At 30.9% G+C, this 12,032-nt stretch overlaps 1 protein-coding gene across 1 annotated transcript; it reads left to right on the top strand.

The window, feature by feature from the left end:
* The first annotated feature begins 6 nt into the window (after positions 1-6).
* LOC104902569 (serine carboxypeptidase-like 34) lies at positions 7-9,704 on the top strand. The gene is made up of 10 exons (XM_010690381.4): positions 7-681; positions 2,647-2,757; positions 3,324-3,419; positions 3,516-3,608; positions 3,806-3,894; positions 6,629-6,925; positions 7,484-7,629; positions 7,864-7,956; positions 8,936-9,041; positions 9,489-9,704. Exons 1-10 carry the CDS (start codon positions 405-407, stop codon positions 9,639-9,641), a joined length of 1,461 nt encoding a protein of 486 aa, XP_010688683.2. The 5' UTR covers positions 7-404; the 3' UTR covers positions 9,642-9,704.
* The last annotated feature ends 2,328 nt before the right edge of the window (positions 9,705-12,032 follow it).

Genomic DNA, 12,032 nt, shown 5'->3' with positions numbered 1-12,032 from the left:
CTTGTTCATATGAAAGAAGTATTATTAGATATGCATGAAAATAATTATACAATTGAGAAATGTTCATCTTCGAAACCAACAAAAAGAAAATTTCAAAAAGTGCAAAAGATTAGGTGATAACTTAAACTGCAACATTCCATTTGGTCTTTATAAAATCACCCCTTTTGACACAATTTCATCATCACATATATCCAACACCATATATTCTAATTGATGCATAACTAACTGTAAGCTATCATTTCTAGAATTCTATAAAACTGTTATATAGGAATTTAAGGCACTTTGTTGACTACTTAAATTCATCATTTTAGGCCTTATAATCATCATTATCATCTTATTTCTTCAAGTAACAACTGTTCAAAACAAAACAAAACAAAACAGAAACTTATAGCTCAGTGAGCAACATGATCAACTCTTGTTTGCTGCTATGGTTGTTGGCAACAAGCACCATGTTTGCATCAGCCGTTTCTCGATCTTCGAGTCGCGGCCTAAGCCCGAAAATAATGGCAGAACAGAGGGCAGACCATGTAGTGAGACTTCCAGGGCAGCCAAAGGTGAGTTTTAAGCAGTATGCAGGCTATGTGACAGTCAATGCAAGCAGTGGGAAGGCACTCTTTTATTGGTTTTTTGAAGCTGCTGAGAAGCCTGAGAAAAAACCTGTGCTCCTTTGGCTTAATGGAGGTACATTATTACATTGATTTTTCACAATAAGTACTCCCATAGTTTGTAATTAATTGTAAAATTTGACAATTTGTGGCATATGTTTCAAAACCTTTTACCAATTTTTTTATAAATACTTATAGCACTCTTTATTAGTTGCAAATTGGGAATATTTTTTTTATAGTTACAAATGCGTAATTGTAATTACTATATATTTTAATCATGTTTTAGTAAGAAAAGTTGTGAAGATCATATTTTGCAAAACATTGAGTCAAATAGGAAGATAATGGGTAAAAGATCGATTTAAAATAAGTTAAACTTCATCAGTCTAACTTTGGAACCCTTTCTAGTATTCTACCAAAGAGGTTTCAATAGTGTTGGTCATTGTCGGGCCAAAACAGCCCTATGCAAGTTTTTCCCTCTTTACCTTCAATTACATCTAAAAATGACTTGTAAACTTTACTATGACCATCCCGCATTGGCTGTTCGCGGATTCCATTATCAAGAAGTGTATCGACGGCTTCTTGTACCGATTTCTTCCTATAACGTACGAGCCTTCTGTTGACCCAACTCGTCACTGGACTGCTGGACTGCGAAAGCGCATCCTAGACTATCATGGATTCATGGGTCGAGCAAACTAGCCCATCATACCAAGCCGCCCAGCCCGTGAACTTGGTGGCCCGATCATGGGCCCTCGTCAGCCAGCCCAACAAGTTTGTGGACCATGGGCCTTACATAGACATTATTTTCAAAAAATCTCTCGTGTACGTGGATTGGGTTGTGCATGGGCCCGACATCAACTTGGCTCGATCGCGTTTGTAAGCCTCATATGGCATTAACGTGCAAGCCTACTCTTAATATCCTTGTTTAGTTGGTTTTTTTTTTTCTTTCTTTTTTGTCTTGTCACCCATTTATTATTTTTATATAAGAAATAATCAACATCAGTTTTGGATCATACTAGATGAAATACATAGTTAATTAGATAGTATAATAGTTAGTTAGGTGTAATGACTTGGCCTCTTGCTGCTTGTTATCATTGAAACTCTTGGTCAAGTAGCTAAGCTCCTCTAACTACTTATCTTCGTGATGTAATACACAAGCAATACAACTTTTGCGGCTAAGGCCTCGTTTGGTAGGGCGTAAAACGTTTTCTTCTATTTTCAGTTTTTACATTGTTTGGTTGGCAAAAGAGTGTAAAACCATTTTTCGTTAGGATAAAATTACATTCACAATGATGGAAAATCATTTTCCTTATCTCTCTTATACATTCCTCTCACTACCTTCTTATTTTTCCTTTCATTTCATTATTTTTCTTACATGGAACCAAACAGCGAAAAACTAATTTTAAAATTGTGTTTTCCATTGTAAATTATTTTCCATGAAAATCATTTTACACTGAAAACATTTTACACCCTACCAAATGGAGCCAAGTGGGAGATAACAAGGGTGTTTGGCAATTAGAGTTTTGGAGTAAAAAAAGAGTTTTTAACCACATGAGTCACTAGATAAATAGATAATCTCGTACATTACAGGCCAGGGGCTAAACTAGTACATTACATGGGGCAAAACAAGTCACCAAGTAAGGTTTGGCCTCATGACTTAAAGTTATGGGGATCAAATTCTACTATAGGTTATTTGCCACTTTTGGATTGAGGGACTTCCTTATTATCTACGTTATTCTCAATGAGCCTAATCTACAAAGTTGATTGGTTATATTAGACCTGACCAAAAATAGGCCCGGCCTTGCCCTCAAAATCACCGGGCTTGGGCAGCAAAATTTGAGGCCCGTCTGAATTTAGGTCGGGTCTGTGCAGTCATACAGTCCCGCTTTTTGGCCCGGCCCGCGTATATATTATATTAATTCTAATTTCTGCCTAATAGGATCATACAAGATAAATCATTTAATAGGATTATTCATTTTACCTATTAATGTTATATATTAAATGAATCTAAATTTTTTGCAATTATTTCTTGAACCATTCACAGGTCCCGGATGCTCTTCTATTGGGTATGGAGAAGCGGAAGAGTTAGGCCCTTTCTTTCCTCAAAAGGGTACTAAACCAAAATTAAAGCTTAATAAATACTCTTGGAATAGAGGTAAATCTCGTATACATCCTTTTCATTAGCTATTTGCAAATTCTTAGGTATTTTCAAGAACATAATAGACTAATATTTGGGTATTAATCTCCTAAGACAAAATACAATAAAGGAGCAATAATAAATCCAAGTATGCAATTATTCAAAATATTCCTATAGAGAGAATGAAAAGAAGGTACGAGAAAAGATATGCATATAAACAGCAGGGAGAGAAAAACATTTTTAAAAAGGCTTAATTAATTTATTTTTTTGACGGATATGCAAATGGTTTACTCAAAAATTTTGATAAAAGTACTCCTATATTTTATTTACTATCTTTACAAATAATAACGAGATTGTTAAACATCGCCTCAAAAATTCTTAAAATCACCTCGTCAGTACTTTTAATTTACTATTTACCTTTTTTTCTCTTTTCCACCACTCGCCATCCCGTGCCACCACCCACCTCGTAAAGTAGCACCTTTGACTCAATAAAGCACAAGTGTTTGTGTAGTTCTTTGCTCTTTATACTTGATTTAATTTGAACGATTTTTGTGTGTGCATATGACCGTATCTTTTGTTTTTAGCTGCCAATCTTCTATTTTTGGAATCTCCTGTTGGTGTTGGATTTTCTTACACTAATACTAGTAGTGATATTAATGAACTCGGTGACACCATAGTAGGTAATCCTCCTCCCTTAATCTTGTTTTTAGTAAATTGTTATTGTTATTATTCATTTATTCTAACTAGCTAACTATATGTATTCTTATGATAATCAGCAAAGGATGCATATAATTTTCTTCTCAATTGGTTCAGAAGATTTCCGCAATTTAAGTCCCATAACTTCTTTCTTTCTGGAGAGAGTTATGCAGGTAATAAATATATTTGCTTATTTATTTCGAATTAAATGTCACGTTGATAATATAGATTAAACTACTAATCTAACAAATTAATTGTGACAAAAAGCGTTTATTTATTTAATCATATACTTGAATGTATTTCATCAATATTTTGAAATACTGCTTTAAGATTTTGAACTTTTTTTATCTTTCAACGCAACCTTTTTAAGGTCATTATGTTCCACAACTTGCTAAGGTCATATTGGACAACAACAAGATGGTTTCGAAGGAAGATCGGATCAACTTGAAAGGTTTCATGGTATGTAGTATACTAGTTTTGAAGCCCGTGCGTTGCACGGGTTGTTTTTTATATATTTTTTTGTAATTTTTTGTTAACATTATTGATTTTGTATTACCTTTACTTTATGTTAATAAAATCATCATTAATTATTCATCAAATTGCCTCATAAAATTGCGCTTACTTTACTAAGGATTTACTTATCCCCTACACTTGTTAATTAAAGGAGGGACATTGATTGAGTGACCCTAAGGGTTGCCAACCCTCTTATTATTGAATTTTCATTGGTTAGGAATACATTAAAACATTATTTTTATATCTCTTCTCTCCTCATTTATTACATACATATTAATATTTTATTCTTATGTGTCTAAGAGGGTTAGCAACCCTAAGGGTTATTCAAACATTTTCCTTAAAGGAGTACCTCTATGCTAAACTACACATTTTTTTTTCATTTTCTTAATTTCATGCCCAAACCCATTATTGTAGTAGAAAAAGAATTGATAAAATATTTGTCATTATACCCTTATTTTTAGATTATCTTTAATATCTTTAATTATCTATTAATAAAATTTATAAAAAGTTGATATAAAGTTAGTATTGCGCTGGTTGTTTCAATCTCTAATAAGTGAACGCATATTTACCGATATTGTCAACTAACATATCAGTATATCACTATAATAAAAGTTCAAAAATAAAATAAAGTAGATAAGTAGATTTGCAACAGTTCATTAGATGTTATCGTATGGTTTAGACAAATCTCAAGAATCAGGTTTTTTTATTTTATTTTGTGATTTTATATGTGAATCATAGCTGTAAAGTGAATATACAGTATAGTAGTACTTATAATAGATAATAGATCCCTAAAAGATAAATTTTTTTGGTTTTGTCATAGCAGTAGAGTGAATAAACTCTTATCTCTCAAACTCTAAATTTTATTATCTCTCAAAAACTCTAAATTTTATTATCTCTAAATTAATAATATGACGTGGCAATCCTAGGTGGCACGCTCTATGCTCCCGAAAAGTTCCTCATATATATATATATATATATATAAGCCAAGGGAGGAGGTGTGGTGTCCTTTATTGAAGTGACTAAAATACCCTTAATGATCTAATTAATGGAATGAAAAAAATTACAAAAGCAAATTATTTAAAAATTCTCATTCCAACTTGCCATTTAAAACAAGTTTAAAATGGTATATGCATCAAATACTTCAATCAAAAATTAAATGGACAAAATATTTATACCTTATAAAAAAAGATGGCGGCATACATAAAGTACACATGAAAAGTCTGAACATTCACTACCTTTGATAGTCTTTAATCCAGTTAAACCAACTCATTATTTTTGTTCTTTCTGTTCAATATTCATTCACAAAAAATTAATGTTAACAATCACTCACAGCCTTTTTATTTTTTTACATTAGCGAATTAATATATCTAAATTCATCTAACTGTTGAATTTTTCACATTTAAGTTTAATCATAAATAAAATATGAATGGAGTATCTAATAGAATAACAAATTTTGAAATTAACGCACGCATCGCGTGCATATGAAGGCTAGTATATATATATTGATTTCCTTTTATATTGGATCCCACTTCTAATTTCTTTTTCCAGGGAAAATATCTTGTTTATTCTTAGCAACAAAGTGTATACGTGTAGTCTGTGAAAAAATTCATACAACTTCTAACATTTTGCAGAGATAATAAGGCATATAGATTCTATTCTTTTGGACTTATTTTCAGTTAATTTCAATTTAATTAATTTAAATTCAGTTTAATTAATTTAATTTCAATTTAGTAAATTTAATTTCAATTCATTTTATTTAACTTAAGTTCAGTTAAGTCCAAATTAATAATATAATAATAATAATAATAAAATAATCAATAATAAATAAATAATAATAAATAAATAGTAAATAATAAATAATAATAAACTAGTTTCATTTTAGTTAATTTAATTTCAATTAGTTAATTTAATTTCGATTCAATTAATTTAATTTAATTTCAGTTAATTTAGTTTCAGTTAATTTAATGCCAGTTCAGTTTATTGAATTTAATTTAATTTCAGTCAAAATAAGTTCAAAAGAATAGGGCCATAGTATCATGTTAGACGCGTTTTAATGCATGTATACATCTCATTAATTTTGCTAATAAAGTGATTAAATTTCTTAAGTTACGTATTAACGTTTGTGCATACTTCAAATGATTAAGAAATTAGATGTTGTATGTTAAATATCCTTAAATTGTCTACTACTCCATAATTTGAATGATTTCAGAAATTGAAAGATAGTACAATACTACCTACTCATAGTTTAGAGGGTTACCCCTTAGGGCCTGTTCTCTTCGGCATAAAACAGCTGAACTGAACTGAACTGAATTGAACTGAACTGAACTGAATTGAACTGAACTGAATTGAACTGAACTGAACTGATCTGAACTGAACTGATCTGAACTGAACTGAACTGAAATGAATAGTGATGTGTGAGAGTAAAAGTATTGTCAAGAGCTGAACTGAACTGAACTGAACTGGTCTGAACTGAATTGAACTGAATTGAACTGAACTGAACTGAATTGAACTGAACTGAATTGAACTGAACTGAACTGAAAATAAGCTGGGTAGAACAGGCCCTTAGCCTTTTATATTACTTGGCAATGTTTGAAAATTTTGACCATAATTTTCACTAAGATAGAACGTATTCATGAAATTTTGTTAAATTTGTCTCAATGTGTACTAATTTTTTCTGCAGATCGGAAATGCACTACTAGATGACAACACAGATCAAAGAGGGATGGTTCAATATGCATGGGACCATGCTGTAATATCAGATCGAGTTTACAGTGATCTCAAGAAAAATTGTGATTTTAGTAAGAAAAACTTGACAACAAAGTGCAACAAGGCCCTAACTCAGTACTTTGCTGAGTACAGACTCATAGATATATACAGCTTGTACTCTCCAATATGTGTCGAGAATCAGACTGAGAGTCGCAGGAATACTCAGCCTCCTGTCATTGATGGCATTTCTCCTCGGTTGTTTTCCAGATTTGTAAGTCACTTTAACATCCCAAACTACCATGCATTGTATAAAGGAAAGTAATGAGAATAATCTAAGGAAAAATTGACAAGAATAATCCAAAATATCACCGTTTCGCTCAAAATAATCCCAACTATGGGTTATTGTAGAATAATCCAAACTATTGACAGTACTTTCTTAAAATAATCCAAACTTTTAATTATCCCTTCGTTTTCTTCACAGTTTTCGAGATACACATTAGAAATTTATGGAATTTTGATAACTCATTTTCATTGGCAAAAGGATCAAGAAAGAGAAGAGAGAGATATAGGTATATATGAACTAAAAGTGAAACCATGTAATAGGAAAGAAATAGAGAGAAAACAAGCTCTAAGAATGAGAATTGAGAGAATATGTTGAAAATACGCGTGAAAAAGAAACTAATAAATATTACGTAATGATAAAATTTCTTACCTATTAGTAAAAGTTCATTGTCAAAAGATAATAAACTAAACATCGTCAAAATGCAAATGAAGCAAATACTTTGAGATCGAGGGAGTAATATATAGCCCACTTCCTATCGTATTGCAGGAAGGGTGGCTCAAAAGACCGGCTGCAGGTGCAGGGTATGATCCGTGTGCATCAGACTACACCGATGCTTATATGAATAGACAAGATGTCCAATCTGCCTTACATGCCAATGTTACCAAACTTTCATATCCATGGACTCACTGCAAGTAAGTTTAGGTGGCACATTAGGCAATAATGGTCACAATTAGTCTTTCAAATATTACCTCTGTTTTTTTTAGTTGTAACGATTAGACATTTTCTCTCTCTACTTTATGTCAAATCGTTGCAACTTAAAAAAAACAGAGGTAGTATATACTTCATGTTATTAATTCAAAGTAAAAATTTCAAAACTCCATTAGGAGCATTATATTAAGTGTGTATTGTATTGTATGGTCTTACAGTAACAACATCACTTCTTGGAGTGATTCACCATCATCAATACTTCCTACTATAAAAGAGCTCATAGCTGAGGGCCTACGCATATGGATATACAGGTACTTTATTTTTGGGTGTTTCTCAAAAAGGGCATTCATATATCAGTTGAAGGTTTTGTATCTGATAGAGTATAAAATTATTTCTGGAACTCCAACTATCAGCTTAAATTTTTGGTTGAGTTGGTTTTTTGACATGGTACCAGAGTCAGCGTGCACGCTTCAAGCCCAATGGGCTCTCACGTAAGTGGGAGTGATAGAGTATGAAACTATTCCTCCGACTCCAACCATCAGCTTAAGCTTTTGGTTGAGTTGGTCCTTTGACAATATCTTCACTTTTTTAAAGTCTTCATAATGCTATTCTAATTTTAGTAGTGTCTCAATGATCTATATAATTATCTCGCAATTACTTTATAAATCAAATTTAGTTAGCAAGATGTTCTACGTGTTCTAGTTTCACTTTTTAGGTTTGAAACTAAATTTGTTAGCTAAAATTATTAATTGATCATCTTTATTTCCGGCTTTTAAGAAAGTAGTTAAAACAAAATAGATCGATTCTAGACACTAATATAAGATAAAAAGCTCATAAGCTTTTATGGGTTTTGGGTGGTCTTAGGAATTTTATACCACGAGAGCCAATGTAAAGTAAAGTGGTGACACTAAGACATTTTTATTGTATGATATAGATTTTCAACAGACCCATTGGCTTGTCATACATGTCCCTATTATATAAAAAAATTTGTGTGTGCTATCTGGTTATTTTATTTATGATCTACAAAACATTATTTGGGGGGTACGTAAATGATGGGTTGTTTAGATATTATGCCAATGTGTGGTGTGTGTGTGAAAAAGCGTTACATCTTTCATAGCAAATAATTATTATTTTTATTCATATGAGCCATGAAGGAGTACAAAATACAAAGAAGGGGAGGAGGGATTGAAATCTGTGTTCACAACACCTCATCTTAAGTTCTTAACCACTAGGCCAAGACATCCTTGGTATAGCAAATAACTAATGACTACATGTTTAATGATCTTTTAGCGGAGATACTGATGGTAGAATTCCAGTAACATCAACAAGGTACACTCTTAGAAAGCTCGGGCTTAAAACTCTTCAAGAATGGACAGCATGGTATACCAGTTCCCAGGTATATTATACTATATATTTATATATATCGAATTAACAGAAGAAGTTATATCTATAGTATTAGTCCATATTTGACGATTGAATAGGTTTTAAGATGAGAAGTAAAAAGATTTAGAATCATCACAAAACTTTAATTTTATCGATAAATTGAAGCTCAAAAATTATTAAAAGAGACGGTCTAATTTTAATATAAAAGTAGACCTAGTAACTAAATGGATTAAACTAGTGACCGAAATAAATTAACCTAGTCACTATTGGGCTTTAATATTGGGCTTAGCTTTGCCTAATTTTAATTTAAAAGTAGGCGGTCTCTTACAAGACAAACTCATTGAAGCTAGAGTTGGAGTCACATTACCTCTCACTTTTCATATGAACTAAAGAACCTTCTCATATGAACTTGTTTCTACATCATAAAAGTACAATTTTGGAATATATTTTCTTATGATAGGTTGGAGGATGGACTATCGAGTACAAAGGATTAATATTTGTCACAGTAAGAGGTGCAGGACATCAAATTCCGACTACTAAACCAAGACAAGCTTTACAGTTAGTTAAGCACTTTTTAGACGACAAGAAGCTGCCAAATGCTCCACCTTCGTGATGCTGCTAAATATTGTTTATTGCCAACATTTTTGTCATAGGCTTTATTGATGGTGTATTTTGTTTTTTTTAATTCATAATATATATATATATATATATATATATTATTATATAATATATATATATATATATATATATATTATCATCATTGTAGTGTAGTAATTACATTTGTATAAAACATTCTTTGGTAGAAATGTACTTCATATATGTACAAAGGAATTACAGAAGCGCTTGAAAATATATATTTCCTCCTTTTTTTTTACATGTTACAACTTTTATTTTAGGAAATTTCAAATTAAATGTTACACTTTTATTTTGGGTAATAATTTTTCTCTATCTCTTTCCTATCACATGTTCACATGGGACCCTTTTGTTTTCTTTCTCTCTATCTCTCTCCTCTCCAAAAATTGTCTAGGAGTTCGTGATTTAAAAAGTAGAACATGTAAAAAAAAAAGAAGTATTTTATTTTAAAAGGTAGGATTGAATTGTGAAATTTTTATGAAGATAATTTAAAATATGGTGTTCAGAAAATACTAACAGTTTGGATTTGAGACACTCAAATTCAACATGATGGTGGGAAAGTTAATTAGTAGAATCTTGTTTCCGCAATTGAAATTTTCAACTATATCTTAGCATGAAGTTGTGAGAAGAACATTTAAGAGAAATTAAACCATGAATGTATAGTCACAACTCACAACTCACAATTTGGAAAATCAGTGTGTCTTCACCCGTCATTTATTGGCAATATGAATTCGATTTTTGAAATTTTACCAAACCAAATGTTAAAAAATGAATAATTAATCTACAATTGACCTAAAAACTTCAAGAAGATAGCAAGACAATTTTTTTTTTGATAATTTAGCAAGACAATTAAAATAATAATTGTTTTAGGTATTTAAATTTTGTAATAAGTCTATAGGGATTTTTTTTTACTGAATTGAAACTCACTCATATTCCTTATTCCACATTTAGTTAGCATATTAACTTTGCTTATATAGTTGTTTATAGAGTTAGGACATGTTCTCTTCGGTATAAAACAGTTAAACTGAACTGAATTGACTTGAATTGTACTAAATTGAACTGAACTGAAATGAATAGTGATATGTGAGAGTAGAAATGTAAGCTAAAAAATCTATGAAAGCAAACTTAGGTGTGGAAATAAAGTCAAAAAATTGACTAATTTCATATAATAGAAATTTCTAGTAAAAGAAAAACATATGCAAAATTTTAAAAATTGAAAGAAATATCTTGTTACTCATAAATCAAAATTCAGAAAAGCTTTATCAATCCATTAGAAGTCTGCACACAACATACTCGATTAATTGTTCAGCTGCGATGAAGAAGTAGAGAGGCGTATAGAATGATGTCGGTAAAAGCATTTTCTAAAAATTTTTTTTTTTGAGGGGAAAGCATTTTCTAAATTGATTAGCAAAAGTTAGATGAATGATGAAGGTGAAAATTCTTTAAATTATTATTTTTGTTTTCCCATAAACAAAAGGAAACCTCTAGTTGACTAATTATGGGAGAGGAATAAATCAAATTATTATTATTGTTTTTTTTTTATTATTATTATTATTATTATTATTATTATTATTGAGTTAGTCTTGTAAGAGACCGCCTACTTTTAAATTAAAATTAGGCAATGACAATTTCTATATTAAAAACAATTTTAGCCCGACAATGACTAGTTTGATTTGGTGATTAGGTTTACTTTTATATTAAAATTAGACCGTCTCTTTTAATAATTTGTGATCATTATTATTATTATTATTACTTCAATCTTTAATTAATTAATCGCGTGAAGGAGATAGATTTGTGGGAAATCTAAAGAGAGAATTAGTGCAAAGTATAATTACTTTTGTACAAATTATTAGAATAGGCAGTCTAATTTTAACCTAAAATCTTTCATATCATTTAAGATCCACCCTATAATATGGGGTCAAAAGACCAAAATAAGTGATTTTAGCTCTTACAAAAAGAATATCGATTCTTGAACTCCCTTTACGATATGTCACGTTGAGGTATTGTAAAAGAAAAAACTGCAAAGTTCGACCCAATTTATCATAATCGATTAGTTAACATGTTGGTTAATCGTATTATGAAACACGGAAAAAAATCATTGGTTTATCAAATTCTCTAATCGAGCCGTGAAAAGGATTCAACAAAAGACGGAAACAAATCCACTATATGTTTTATGTCAAGCAATACGTGGAGTAACTCCCGATATTGCAGTAAATGCAAGACGTGTAGGCTTCTCCTAACAAGCCTATCCATCTCACTCTAATCCAGCACTAGCCCTTAACTTCTTGGACTAACTTAATCGTCCCTTCTCTTCTCCTTTCTTTGTTTCTCTGTGAATCTCAAACTACAGTGAACAATTTTATAAACTAAT

Source organism: Beta vulgaris, chromosome 9 (assembly GCF_026745355.1).
Source record: "Beta vulgaris subsp. vulgaris cultivar EL10 chromosome 9, EL10.2, whole genome shotgun sequence".
Taxonomy (NCBI): Eukaryota; Viridiplantae; Streptophyta; class Magnoliopsida; order Caryophyllales; family Amaranthaceae; genus Beta; species Beta vulgaris.
The sequence above is the reverse complement of the archived record's forward strand: the minus strand, read 5'-3'. Positions and strand labels throughout refer to the sequence as shown.

What these genes read in the sequence shown, in the direction of transcription:
- LOC104902569 (XM_010690381.4), top strand. Translation starts at nt 405, where the DNA reads ATGATCAACTCTTGTTTGCTGCTATGGTTGTTGGCAACAAGCACCATG. An exon ending in GCTCCTTTGGCTTAATGGAG is followed by an intron (nt 682 to 2,646) that starts GTACATTATTAC and finishes AACCATTCACAG; the next exon opens with GTCCCGGATGCTCTTCTATT. An exon ending in CTACGCATATGGATATACAG is followed by an intron (nt 7,957 to 8,935) that starts GTACTTTATTTT and finishes ATGATCTTTTAG; the next exon opens with CGGAGATACTGATGGTAGAA.